The sequence below is a fragment of the Ceraceosorus guamensis genome (assembly GCF_003144195.1).
Source record: "Ceraceosorus guamensis strain MCA 4658 unplaced genomic scaffold IE81scaffold_34, whole genome shotgun sequence".
NCBI classification, from domain to species: domain Eukaryota; kingdom Fungi; phylum Basidiomycota; class Exobasidiomycetes; order Ceraceosorales; family Ceraceosoraceae; genus Ceraceosorus; species Ceraceosorus guamensis.
Window position 1 is genome coordinate 43238 of NW_020290029.1, and position 13281 is coordinate 56518.

At 55.9% G+C, this 13281-nt stretch overlaps 5 protein-coding genes across 5 annotated transcripts; 3 read left to right on the plus strand and 2 right to left on the minus strand.

Moving 5' to 3' along the window:
• The first annotated feature begins 199 nt into the window (after positions 1–199).
• On the plus strand, positions 200–1521 carry IE81DRAFT_323848 (hypothetical protein). Its single transcript, XM_025514068.1, has 2 exons — positions 200–958; positions 1059–1521. Exons 1-2 carry the CDS (start codon positions 487–489, stop codon positions 1256–1258), a joined length of 672 nt encoding a protein of 223 aa, XP_025369191.1. The 5' UTR covers positions 200–486; the 3' UTR covers positions 1259–1521.
• IE81DRAFT_323849 (putative GLR1-glutathione reductase) lies at positions 1364–3830 on the minus strand. The gene is made up of 4 exons (XM_025514069.1): positions 3158–3830; positions 1833–3041; positions 1697–1750; positions 1364–1626 (listed from the first exon to the last, which is right to left on the minus strand). The coding sequence occupies exons 1-4, from the start codon at positions 3552–3554 to the stop codon at positions 1607–1609; spliced, it is 1680 nt and encodes a 559-aa protein (XP_025369192.1). The 5' UTR covers positions 3555–3830; the 3' UTR covers positions 1364–1606.
• Positions 3831–5103: 1273 nt separating this feature from the next.
• Positions 5104–6392, minus strand: IE81DRAFT_366923 (hypothetical protein; the record flags this gene model as incomplete). The annotated part of the gene is made up of 3 exons (XM_025517042.1): positions 5822–6392; positions 5329–5675; positions 5104–5257 (listed from the first exon to the last, which is right to left on the minus strand). The coding sequence occupies exons 1-3, from the start codon at positions 6014–6016 to the stop codon at positions 5104–5106; spliced, it is 696 nt and encodes a 231-aa protein (XP_025369193.1). The 5' UTR covers positions 6017–6392.
• A 1626-nt stretch (positions 6393–8018) lies between these two features.
• On the plus strand, positions 8019–9068 carry IE81DRAFT_145375 (hypothetical protein). The gene has a single exon (XM_025510395.1). It carries the CDS (start codon positions 8300–8302, stop codon positions 8942–8944), a length of 645 nt encoding a protein of 214 aa, XP_025369194.1. The 5' UTR covers positions 8019–8299; the 3' UTR covers positions 8945–9068.
• A 903-nt stretch (positions 9069–9971) lies between these two features.
• Positions 9972–13275, plus strand: IE81DRAFT_323854 (cystathionine beta-l). The gene is made up of 3 exons (XM_025514070.1): positions 9972–11001; positions 11074–12188; positions 12259–13275. Exons 1-3 carry the CDS (start codon positions 10093–10095, stop codon positions 13157–13159), a joined length of 2925 nt encoding a protein of 974 aa, XP_025369195.1. The 5' UTR covers positions 9972–10092; the 3' UTR covers positions 13160–13275.
• Positions 13276–13281: the final 6 nt, after the last annotated feature.

Below are 13281 nucleotides of genomic sequence, written 5' to 3' on the forward strand. Positions count from 1 at the left end.
CGGCCTTCAAGATGTGCGAGCTGAGAGGCGCGCGCGCGCTGTTGCCCAAACTCAACAGGATCGATCGCTTTGCACCTTCTTGCCGAGCCACGTGATACGAAAGCGAGCGGGAATACCACGCTTGCCCAAAAGGCACACACATACCGGTACACATCAAGTCGAGCGTCACGCGTGCAGCGGTGCAGAGCACAACTTCTATCAAAATCATGAATTTGCTTAGTAATCAGATATACCCAACTCACGACTGTACGGTCTTCATGAAGAACACGGCCGAAGCCCTCCAGAAGACGCGAATAGCGACCACAGACGGTTGGAAGAGTACGGTCATTGACGCCCTTGCCGACCAAGCGTCCAAGATCCGACTCGATAAAGCGCGGGGGACAAGTTGCGCAAGACTTCCATCAACGAGCTTGCTTCGGGTGCAGAAGATCGCGAATCCGAACATCTCGAGATCAACTCGAGCAGACTGTAAAGTTGCTTGCAAATATGTTGTCAAGAAGCGGACTATTCCAAGCAGGATGTTTGCTGAGGGCGACTTCCTCGCGGACAAGCGCCTGCCTTCCTGATGCCTGGCCCAAGCATGCAGCCCACAAGCGCGCACAATCAACCACTTCCTCCCCGCCATTCCACGACGATGTGCACGCTAATGGCATTTTCTACCACGCGCTGAGCTCCTTGGGCGATCGGTATGCACTGAGCTACTCCTCCAAGGTGCCGAGCTCAGCCGAACAACCCTCTGTACTGGGCATCCTCTCCCTCCCATCCTCGGCACAAATCACAGCCCAAGATGGATCGCGCTTGGCTCCTTCCCAACTAGCTCAATCACATGCCGAAGACTTTGTCACCAATCCTAATTTTCACATCTTTTTGCATAGGGTCCTCAAGCTCGCCGCACTGGACGACGGCATGATTCAATACGAAGCGTTTTTGCGCAAGAGCGGCTTTGCGCACGTGGCAGGTGGGTCGAATGCGCTTCGCCTGATCTTGCTTTGGAGTGCAGCGCCCCAATACTTGTGTACTGAGTTGCGTTCGCTCCCCATCCTTGCATCTCGACTTAGATCAAAGAGAACAGCTAATGCCAGGTCGCATTCCGTACCCCGAGAACATTCTCGCTTCCATAGGTTTCGACAATCAAGAGTTGGTTGGGGAGACGTACTCGCCCAACGAGGTGCACAGGATCATCACGAAGGAGTTGGGCGTCATGGTTCTCAGACCTGCGTGGCACGCCAGATTGATGGAGGAGCTGGACAAAGCTTGAGCCAGCGCATTGCGCGAGCACGATGCAAGCGTGTGCGCCACCTCAACAAGAAGCCGTGGGCTTGTCAAAGCGTTGCCCGACGGGCCGCTCCAGCAACCAAATGTAGTGCTTACGTGTTGTAAATGGTGCAAACGTCGCCACTACTCCGACTCAAACGCCAGTGGGCCTATCGAGGGTGCAAGTCTTATGTAGTGCCTTTAGAAAGAGCGGGCGCGACCTTGAGAGCGTACGGCCTCACTCAGATCTCAGGCGAACGAGCAAACGTGAACTGTCATAGTCGCGAGTAGTCTCACGATCAGTATTTCGATCTCCGAACTTTAACATTGCGCAAAGCTGCTTGGAACAAGCTCAACGCATCGTGACGAGCTCTGAATGGAATGAAAGAAGGGGGGAAGTTAGCGCTCGAAATAGGGATCACAAACCCTTGCCACGGCTCACCTTCGGCGGAGGTTGGGTGGATAGCGACAGTATTGTCAAAGTCGGCTTTGGTAGCTGTGTGAACAAGTGTGTCGGGTCAGTGAGGCACGGCACAGCGATGCCAGGCAAGTTGCAAGCCGGAAACGTATTCGCGCACCTCCCATCTTGACAGCGATGCCCACGCCCTGCATGATCTCGTCGCTCCCCAGGCCAATGATGTGAACCCCAACGACCTTCTCCTCCTTGCCAGCGCAAACGAGCTTGTAAGCCGTAGGCTGCTTGTGTTCCAGCATGCCAAAGTACATGGACGTGAACCTGCTCGTATAAATTTTGATGTTTTCCTCGCCAAACTTTTCCTTTGCTTCCGGCTCCGTCAGACCGACGGTACCGCTGGTGGGATGACTAAAGACGACGGTTGGGATATTGTTGTAGTCCAGGCGATCGTTTGCAAATTGCGGTCCGCCATACAGTCGGTTGGACAGCCTTCTTCCAGCCGCGATAGCTACGGGCGTTAAGAGCGCCTTGCCAGCTACGTCGCCGAGTGCGTGAATAGAAGGCACGTTGGTGTTCTGATAGTCGTCAACCGCTATGTTCCCCTTGTCATCCGTCTTCACGCCTGCGCTTTCGAGGCCCAAGTTGTCGGTGTTGGGTCTGCGACCAATAGCCCAGAGAAGGGTGTCGACTTCGAGCGTCTTCCCAGTGTCCAGATGCAACGTCAAAGGACCTCCTTCTTTTCCTTCCACCTTTTTGATGTTAGTCTTTTGATGAACGTTCAACCCCGTCTTGCTCATGTAGTCTTGAAGCGTTTCGGCGATGATGGGGTCAAAGTTCCTCAAGAATGTGTCGTGTCGGATGAGCAAGTGGGTCTCTGTTCCAAGGGTGTTGAACACGCCTGCCAGTTCTACCGCAATGTACCCCGCACCGACCACGGCGACACGCTTGGGCTGTTCTCTGAGGGCAAAAAACCCGTCCGAATCGATGCCCAAGTGCGCGCCAGGCACCTGCTCCTCCGAAGGCTTGGTAGGTCTTCCTCCCGTAGCGATCACGATCTTCTTTCCCTTGATAGTGTGCGTCCCAGCATCAAACTTTCCGTCATCTCCCCTTAGGCTCACTTCCACCTCGTTGGGACCGAGGATCTTGGCATGTCCAGACAAGTACTCCACCTTGTCCTTTTCTAGGTTTCGGTCGTAGATGCCGTTGAGACGTCGAACGTATGCATCTCGCTTCTCGGCAAAGTAACGCCACTGGAACTTGGGCTCTGCGTTGATTGGCTTGCCCTCGGCATCCCCAAAACCGTACTCTGGAGTCTCGCGCAATGCATCTGCGAGGTCAGCTGCGTGCCACATGAGTTTCTTCGGAACGCAACCTAAAGCCAGCGAAAGCATCAGGGAGGGCAAGGGGCCGCGAGAACGTGAGTTAGAGGAGCACAAGTCAGCTTTGGAATAGGTGTGCGACCGAATAGCGGCAACATTCGATGCTCACCGACATTGACGCATGTACCACCGAGTCGACCATCCTCCTCAATCACAACCACCTTGGCACCATACTGAGCAGCACGTCTGCTCATTCCCATGGCACCCGATCCACCGCCAATGACGATGGCATCGTACTCGTCCAAAGATGGCTTAGGAAGAGGAGGCATGTTGACCCTCGACGATGTGGTGATGGAAGCGAGAGGAGAGAGGTGGGAGATAAGCGGAGAGAGTCTGCGGGAGGCGGTGTTGCTAGTCGTGTCCAATGGCGACACGATGGAAGAGTTGCGAGGAAGGGATGACAGTTTGGAAGAAAATTTGCGGATTGTACCGCTGGAGGTGAGGAGTGGGCGAAGCGCAAGTCGGGTTGAACGTGAACGCAATGCTACAGATGCGCTGATGAGCATGTCTTGCGTGTTTTGACGAAGTGTCAAAGACGTGCTGTAACGTGATGTATTGGACGTTCACAGTACGAAGGTGAACTTATGAAAGACAGAAGAGCACAAGAGGTGTGCCAATCCATTCAGATTGTAGAAGTGGAGGGCAGGCAGCATCGAGCGCAGCGAGGGCCTCCGAAGCGTGCGTGCCGGCGCCGCAAGGCAGAAGTGGCTTGCGGGTCCTTGCTGGAGCGTGCAGCAGTGAGTAAGCAAGCTCTCAGACTTACGACTGGACCGCGACAAGGCAAGGTGCCTGCGACGCGCATGCTGCTCGATGTCCATGCATCCATCTATCTCTACGTTTTTCCTCGCACAGCAGACTTTGCTGACTGTGACAAGCAATCAAGAATCTGCCGCTGCTATGGCGTGCCGATGCTGCTGATGCATCCAGACTTGACTCCACGCGGCAGCTAGGCGCAGCAGCTGGGGTGGAGGCATGCTTGATTCAAGCCATCATGTTCTTTCCCTTCCTTTCCCTGCTGCTGCGCTGCTTGCTTGCCTCATCCACTCATCAGGCTCTGGCCCTTCTAGACTGTGCTGTAGAGGACGAGGGGGGAGGAATAGCATCCTTTTTGCATGCGCTTCGTATCGTCATTAGTTTGCCTTTTTTGCGCCTGTTGACGAGCAAGCGCTTCACGTACCAGCGAACGCCTACAGCTACCGTACCCTCGCGGGGCAAAATACGCTGACAAGAGAGAGGTCACTTCAGGATTCTCGAGTCTGATGCGTTCCTCTCTCCCGTAGCCAGCCGCGATCCAGCTTCCGCCGTGATACGAGTCAAGTCTGCCCGCGCTTCTTTTGTCTGCTCTGCGCTGTCACGACACTTCTTCTTTCTCCCATTTTCCATGCCCATCCTCGACAGGCTCTCATTCATGACCCAACTTTTTACCGACTCTCATTTCTTCCTCGCCCGCATCACGAATGCTCGACCGTCTGCCGCGCTTCTCGAATCGCATGTACACCTCAATGTGCATTCGCGTCCCCAAGAAGCCACCAATCAAAAGACGCCCTCCCCCCCCCCCCCCCCCCCCCCCCCCCCCCCTCACGCGGCTCATTCGCCTTTCGATGTGGCAGTGTAGCTTTGCACGCATGCTTATATCAAGCCGCGAAGGTCGTTGAATACCTTGCCTCTTCAACCTCGACAGCGACAATGAGCTTACTGACCAACGCATAAGTCAAGCGCGCAATGGCGTGTCATTTCTCATCGAGTCTTTACGGAACATGGATGAAGTGGGGACGAGGATGCTGAAGAATGTGATCTTTCTGGTTCGAGTGTGGCTGGTCCAGCCAGAGATGGTGGTTTGCTGGTGGTGCGAATTGGAGTGAGGATAACGTGATACAGATTTTGAGCCGGGGCGAGGCGAATCGAGACGAGACGAGACGTAGAGTACAGGAAGCATTGAGCTTTGGAAGTTCGAGTCAGGAGTACGTCGCAGGTGTACGTCACAGGTGAACCGGGAGCAGGGCTAGGATCTGGCAGGCTGCGCAGTACATTGGTCTCCTCGTGGCGGCGAACACCTCAAGGCGAGTACGAAAGTGCGTCGTTGTCAGCACCAGTCTCAACCTTGCTTTCCCCTCCACAGTCAGAGCATCGTGCCCAAAGCTCGAAGCAACCAGCTTGAGCATCAACGAGGCGCTTGACGAAGAGTTGAGGGATCGCGCGGCAATGCGCACTGCGACGAGCGAGGACTGAGGTCAGCTGATGCGAGTTCTTCAAATCGTAGACCTCGAGATGTTGACTCACCCATGGGAGTTGGCAGCACCATCGACAGCCATGCCGGTGTCACTACCCATTACCGGGCCCATCACCCCCGGCGAGAAGTTCGGGTAGGGGTTCACGTTGGGATACCCAGTGAAGCTGCCAACAGACGAGTCGTGGCACGGTTGCTGGTTGTGAGGCGCATTTCCGAGCCCAAAGTAGCCTTGAGATGGCGAGGTCTCCGGCGTTGGGGGCAGACGAGAGCGGTGTTGCTCAAAGATCATGCGGACTTGCTCCTGGGCCGCAGCCAGGTGGGATGGGTCGTAGAATACAGCGGGAGAAACGTCGAGAGAAAGATTTGCGCCGGGTCCGGCACGACGAGCATATGCGATCTGTAGGCGAAATTGAATGAGGTGAGCAAAAGCGATGAAAGCGATCCGGACGCGATAGGCGGTCAGATTTGGTAGGGAGAGGAAGGGCGAAAGGGGAGGTTTGTTGCTGTTTGTGGGCTTCTCTGCAGAGATCTAGCCTTGCTCACCTTACGCGGACCAGCATTGCCCGCCACGAAAGAGTCTTCATCACTCTCACTGTCCATGTCCTTGCGTTTGCGACTTCCGCCAGACGGCGTAGCGATAGAGCGAGGTCCAGATGGGGCGAATGCTGCACCAAGCTGGCCTTGACTGTACGAAGGCCCAGCACCAGGGGTGTCGAACATCGGAGTGAAGAAAGACATATGGGACAAGAAGATGGGGTGGAAACAATATGCTATACAAATTGAACAGCGCTGAGGTCTAGGTCAATCACAGACGTGGTGCTGGCACCCGTCGGCGTCTAGGGGCGGTCCTTTGGCGAGGATGCCGTGGACGATGGTGTTGCCGAAGGGTGTAGGCGCAGCGTGTATGCGCCAGGAGTGAGCGTATATGCTCGAAAGCTGAAGTTGAAAGGACCGATCGTGCGTATGCCGAACAGAAGTGCTTGTGACAATGCGAGCAAGTGCCGGACTGGACTTGATCAACGAGAGAGGTTGGTGGTGGAATGTAGGAAGGATGGTGATTGCTGCGAAGAAGCAACTTATTGGTTTTGAGGGCGGAGTGCTCAAGGTCGCGTGCCGCTTGCGTTGCGCACGAGAGAATTCGCTCGATCCAGCTGCCGCGACGCGACGTTTATCCAAGTCCGCACGCGGCGCGTTTGAGCCAGTAAATGCATGCTGGGAAGTACGGCGCACGGAAGCAGTCTCGAACACAAGTTCTGCAATTGCACAGTGACTGTGTCGCGCGGCGTTTGCGCAGACTGATGGCGTGCACGAAGACTCGATCTGCGCTTGCTCGCTCATCCACTTTGGCAGTGCGACTGCACTTTCCTGCTGCTACACGCATGCAGCAGCAGCAGTCTGGGATGTGAGTGCAGTATATACACATATACACGCCACATTTTCCGCGCCAGGGATAGAGTCGTCCCGTGCGCCCCGTCCGGTCGGCCCGCTACGCAAAAGCAGCGCAGTTCAGTCACGAGTCTCACCCTCTGCCGACTGGCCGCAATATGTTCTTGATTCTGATTGCGCACCCGCGCACGGATGGGTGCGGCAAAACGAGGGTGCATGCGTCTACGCTCCGCTCAATCTTGGCCGCGTTTTGAATTTTGAACGCACTCCTGCGTGTTATCGCGGTCTCACTCCGTATTGCAGTCAACTCCACCTCCGCACACGGCTAGGAGGTTGCCTCGCAGCGAACCTCGAAGTACGATGCGAACATTCGCTCGGAATAGTCTAGACTCAAGCCGCTTGCGCCCGTGGAGCCAGGCCACGGATAAGATGAAGACATCCGGGCTCTCACCAGCTCGAGGAGTTGAATCACCACAGTGCGTCTGCATCATCCTGGCAGTGCTACACACTCTGCTGAATGTCTGGGTCGATCGTGAATGTAGATGACGAGCAGGCAAAGCGCACAAGTATGTCTGCCCATCCGCCGTTCGAATTCTGACCTAGTCGTCTAAAATTCACTGGCAGACCAGACCCTCCATCGTTCAGGTCTTGAGGTAGTGTCAAACACTTCAATCCGCACACGTGTATACAGCCACGACCATTGAGGGATAGACCGACGCGTTGGCGGCAGAGTGTGCACATTGCCACTCGTGAATGGCACCGCACCACCGCCCTGTATTGGAAATGCCTGGTCCTTCATACCTACCGAAGAGTCGCAGCGAGCTAACAACTATGCCGTCCTGTCTCTTTGCATTCATCCCCTTGCGCTGTTGCGAACAAGAGAAGGAGCCAGCGCCCAGTAGGAACCACTTTTTGAGCGGCTGGTCTTGGACGATCTTTTGTCACACGACTGACCATCCACAACACCAGAACAGCCATTCCTTATCTCCCGGGAGAGTGTAGCCAAGCGGGTAGCTGCTCCTTTGCAAAAGCCGCTGCAGCGTGCTTGTTGCCCTAGATGTATGTATCTTCACTCACCCTTCTGGGACGAGACGTGACGATGTATCGTTCACCGGTTCACGCGGCCCGAGCGGGTATGTGAAGTACACGGGCCATCTTCACCTCCGTGTTGTTTCGTGTACGCCAGTACCATGCCTCAATACCCTGAGGTTAGTGAATGGCTGCTTGAAATCAAGTTGCGCAGCCATGCTCTGAGCGATGATGTGTCAGCGTTGCAAGGTGATCATACTCGTAGTGCGCCATGCGGTGGCGAGACGTATGAGGGGTCGAGCATGAGGAGTGCCCAAAATCAGAAATAAGCATTCGACTTCGAAGGGAGCTTCCCAGCTCATCACTATGACAGACTTTAGTCAACTTGATGACCGAGCCAGCGTGGCGAACTTGGCGCCCCTTGTGCACGTCGGGCAACGGACTCGGAGAGCTTTCATTGGGGACATCGGCGTGACTGTTGCTGTCGAAGGCGCTCTTTCGCCAGCACATTCACTCTAGCTCGCTCCAATATTATTGATGAGCGCGGCGAGGCAGCTGGCTACCACACATGGCCGATGCAACTTTCCTACCTCCTAAACGAACCCGATGTCTCTCGAGCCATTGAGCACCTTTTCCACTTTCAGTACTTTTCTGCTCCTCGATACGACACCGTGCATGTATCCCTTTACCATGCAGCCAGCCGTACTTCTCCTGTGGATGCTCGCACTGCCTCGGTCGCAATCCGCCCCGCTCAAAGCGACGTTTGCCGCGCATGTCGAAGGAAGTAGGAAAGATGCAGTCGATGTGAGTCGTGGTTTAGTCTCGCATTCCTCGCTCGCCTTCTCCAAAACCCAACTTCATGTTTTGACCTTCCTGCGCCTTCTTTCACCCTGCTTAGAGCGGGTCAGGCGAGTGCGACAAAAAGTGCAAGCTTCCTCACTCGAGCTCACCAGCGCCATCCCCTTTGCAGAGCTATATGAGAGCGCGTCTGAGCATCTGAGCCCCACCTCAGCAGCCAATCTGACTCCAGGAAGTTCTTTCAATCCTCGGCGGCTGCACAAGGAGTGCTGGAGATCGTCGTGTCGATGGTGGCGGGCAAAAAAGAAGTCAGACAAAGTGTTCTATGGTGTCGCCACCGGCGTTGGCGGATTGACTGTAGTTGCGAGCAGCGTAGCTGTCGGTGCGTGCTCTGTTTCGCGTGCAAAATCCGTTCGACACTGTCCTGATGCTCCACCGTCCGTAGCTAGCTGATATACTGACAGTGCAATCTCTCTCTGCGATCGGTGGCACCGTTCTCAGGTAAAATGCACGCGGATTACGAGGCGCGCGAGAAAGCGCGGAGGTTGAGAGAACAGAAGCGTCGAGGGGCTGAAATTCATCCGGTCCGTTAGGGGCGCGAACTTCATCGACTTCGTAGGCCACTTGCCAGAGCGCCTTGACATGCACTTCCATACACCGCGTAGCCAGTGTTGACTGGGACTAGACTGACGAAAGCGCTCATGGTGGCAAAGTCAACGATTACTCTATTTGGCGGACCGCCGCGTGGCAAGAATCGCGCACGGGCGCAGGAGCCTAGACAGAAGGCGATGTTAACGACGTCCTCGTCCTCCTCCTCGCTTCTGTGTGCTCTCTTTGCTTGCGTGGAGCCAAACCTAGCCTCCGCATACGGAATATTTGCGGCGCTTCTGGGGCGACAAAATGCGATCTGCCTGCGTCGACAGAGTGGCAAGGCTGATTTCGCACTCCGCAGTGTGACAGGCTTCCTACCTCAGAGCATGGGTGTAATAGCTGGCAACGCTTGGCCTCCTGGACATGCTCCTGAGCTTTGTTTCCTCTCATTCTTATCGCACCCACTGGTCTTGGTCTACAACTTGATACGAACTGAGAAGCTTGGATGTCGACTCTGAGTATCTTGAATCGTGAATGGATTTCGTGAATTTGTGAATAATCTTGAATCGCACATTCATGATTCGTGATGAGACCTTCTGTTCTGGCTCAAATCTAAACGAGCCAGGCCACATCCAGCATGGCGTGGCGGTGCGGGCCGCCCTGCTGTGTGTGTGTGTGGGCGTGAAGATCAGCATCACGTGAATTCTCAAGATCGCAATCACGCAATCTCACTTGCGTCTTCTTCCCGGAGAGCGTTGCAGAAGTCGGAAGGGCGCAAGGGCGTGATGGGCAGGCGGCGCGCGTGCGTGCGTGGATCTGGCGGCGGACGCGCAAACGAGCCCTCCTGGCGGCGTGACTCGCCAGTCTGCTGATCCGCTCATCGTTCAAATTACACGCTAGATCAGCGTCGCAGACAATCTCGACGACCTTCCTACTTCAATAGTTTATCATTACTATCCACGCTGAGCTGTTGGACTCTGATTCTCAGTGTTTTGTCACAGCTCGCGACCATGTCGTCACCTCCCACGCCTGTGCGCACCTCTTCAGAGGCCAGCAGCGACACTATGGGCCTCAGCACCACGATGGGCTCTGCGACAAGCTTAGCCACACCCGTCGACTCTGCACCCACGTCGCCCTCTCCATCCGTGCTAAATGTCCCCGTACAGAGCAAGAGCTCCGAATCAACCTCAAAGCCCCGAGTTGCAGCCCAGGATCGTCGAAGTGGACCTTCAGGTCACCGCTTCGCTACCACATGCGCCACTGTGGACGACCCCAACCACAAGGACCAGTATGGCTCCTCCAGCACCCCCATTTACATGAGCGCCACTTTCAAGGGTCTCCCCGGAGCCGAGTTTGATTACTCTCGCAGTGGGAACCCCACCCGAAGCATGCTGCAGCACCACTTGTGTCAGCTGCAAAATTGTCGATACAGCTTTGCTGTCAGTTCCGGCATGGCCTGTCTGGACGTGATCACGCGCTTGCTCAAGGCTGGAGAACGCATCATCGCAGGTGATGATCTCTATGGGGGCACGAATCGTCTGCTCACCTATCTTGCCACGCACGGGGACATCAAGACGGATCATGTGGACACCACTGATGCGGACAAGGTGCAAGAGATTCTCGAACGACGTGCGGCCGAGTCCGCTCGCGGTGAATGCGGCAAGGTGAAGATGGTTTTGTTGGAAACGCCTACCAATCCCCTCCTCAAGATCTGCGACCTCGAGCGCTGTGCACGCGCTGCCAAACGCTTTGCTCCGGAAGCCATTGTTGTGGTGGACAACACCATGATGAGCCCATACCTCATGCGCCCCCTCGAGCTGGGCATCGACGTCGTCTACGACAGTGGCACCAAGTATCTTAGTGGCCACCATGATCTCATGGCTGGTGTCATTGCGTGTGATCGCGAGGATGTCGGCAAGGTGAGGGGCTGACACGCCGAGGAGGCCCGGCTATAGTCCGCTAGCTCACACCACTTTGGCATCCTTTCGCAGCAAATCGCATTTACAGTCAACTCTATCGGCAATGCGCTCACCCCAATGGACTCTTTCCTTCTGCTGCGAGGCATCAAGACGCTCGCCGTTCGTATGGATAAGCAACAGACTTCTTCCAAACACGTCGCGCAATATTTGCACTCTCTGGGTTTCAAGGTGAATTACCCAGGTCTGGCTTCACACCCAGGCAAGGACATTCACGATCGCCAAGCATCAGGACCGGGTGCTGTGCTGAGCTTCGAGACTGGGGACAAGGAACTCTCTGAGCGTATCGTCGGTGCGACTCGATTGTGGGGCATCAGCGTCAGCTTCGGCTGTGTCAACTCGCTCATCAGCATGCCATGCCTCATGAGTCACGCCTCCATCGATCCTAAGATCCGCGCGGCTCGCCGCTTGCCCGAAGACCTCATTCGCCTGTGCGTCGGCATTGAAGATTGCAGAGACCTCATCGAGGATCTGGAAGCGGCCCTGCTCCAAGCTGGCGCTATCAAGAGGAAGTCGCAGCTGAGCAGTGCGGCTTCCACGCACACGGGTCAATCCACAGCCGAAGGGCATGTGGCTGCAGCGGCAAACTTTGAGCGGATCATCAGCAGCGAAGCCGACGAACCAGTTGCAAGTCTCAACTCAGGGTTGGCTACGGCGTCGCTCGAAACACGCGGCGGGGATCCTTTGCAAGGTCTCCCTGCAAGCTCTCCCGCAGACGCTAATTCGGCTGCCATGGCAGCAGCGGCGCCTGCCTCTTTGCTTGTCAGCGCGCCCGGAAAAGTGATCCTCTTTGGAGAACACGCTGTGGTTCACGGAGTCACGGCCATAGCTGCGAGCGTGGCGCTGAGATGCTATGCGCACGTTGCCTCACGCGCCGACGCGAAGGTGAGCCTGACCTTACCTGATCTAGGCACCGAGCATACTTGGGCTCTCGACGAACTGCCCTGGGACCTGGCACCCAGCGTTGCGAGCTGGCGCGGCGTTCACAAGACTCCGGAGACACTCAACGAGCTGCTGCATCATGCTCTTGAGACCCTTGTTGGTGCCGTGGCGGAGGAGAGTGAGAGAAGCCATGCCGCCAGCGTTGCCTTCTTGTACTTGTACCTCTGCATTGCACCCAGAAGCAAAGCGTAAGTCCCGCAGCGGTGGCGTCAAACGACAAGCGAGCGCATGCTGAATCGATCCCACACTTCTGTTTAGTACCGGTCAAGCGTTTGTGCTTCGCTCCACTTTGCCTATTGGCGCTGGGCTAGGAAGCAGCGCTTCGCTCTCTTCCTGCATCGCATCAGCCCTGCTCGTCACGCACGGCCGCATTGCTGCTCCCACGCCTGGTTCGGTGATTTCGCGCTCGGCATCTGACCTGATCAATAGCTACGCATTCCTCTCGGAGAAAGTGATTCATGGCAACCCTTCCGGCGTCGACAATAGCGTCGCTACTCACGGAGGAGCGCTGGCATTTGCTCGTGCGAGCTCGAGGACGGGACGCAGGCAGAATGAATTGCGATCCTTGCACGGCTTCAAGAGCTTCAGGTTCCTTCTTACCGACACAAGGGTCGGACGTGACACGAAGAGCCTGGTTGCTGGTGTGGGCGCGAAGCTGACGGCTGACCCGCAAGGCATTGGAGCGACTTTGACAGCCATTCAGGCCATTGCGGACGATGCTGAGAACGTGCTTGGATCGTCGACCAGCCGACAGGCGCAATTGAGCTCGCTCGCCCGCCTCATCGACGAGAACCACACGCACCTGGTCAGTCTGGGCGTGAGCCATCCGGCGCTGGAAACGATCAAGCAGACCACTGCCGGTGCGGGCCTGTCGACGAAGTTGACGGGCGCGGGCGGAGGCGGATGCGCAGTCACTTTGGTACCTGACGATTTTGAAGAGATCAAGCTTCGACAATTGGTCAGCAAGCTGGAGGGCCAAGGGTTCACGTGCTACGAAACGTTGGTCGGTGGACCTGGCGTCGGTGCACTGTCCCCTCACAGCGCCGTGCAAAGCTCCAACGACGGTCAAGCTGCAAGAGAGGCGCTGATCAACTCTTCGCCCGAGGCTCTGACTGCTTGGGCCGACAAGGCTGGAGCGTGGATACACTCTGACAGCTAGACTGGCCTGCCTAGTACTTTTGAATGTAATCAACGACTTTGAGAGCAGGATCGATTGCCACAAATATTTGTAGCCTCGTTGTTGAACCAAGTTGAATTTGTCAAGTCCGAAGGTCCAAATAA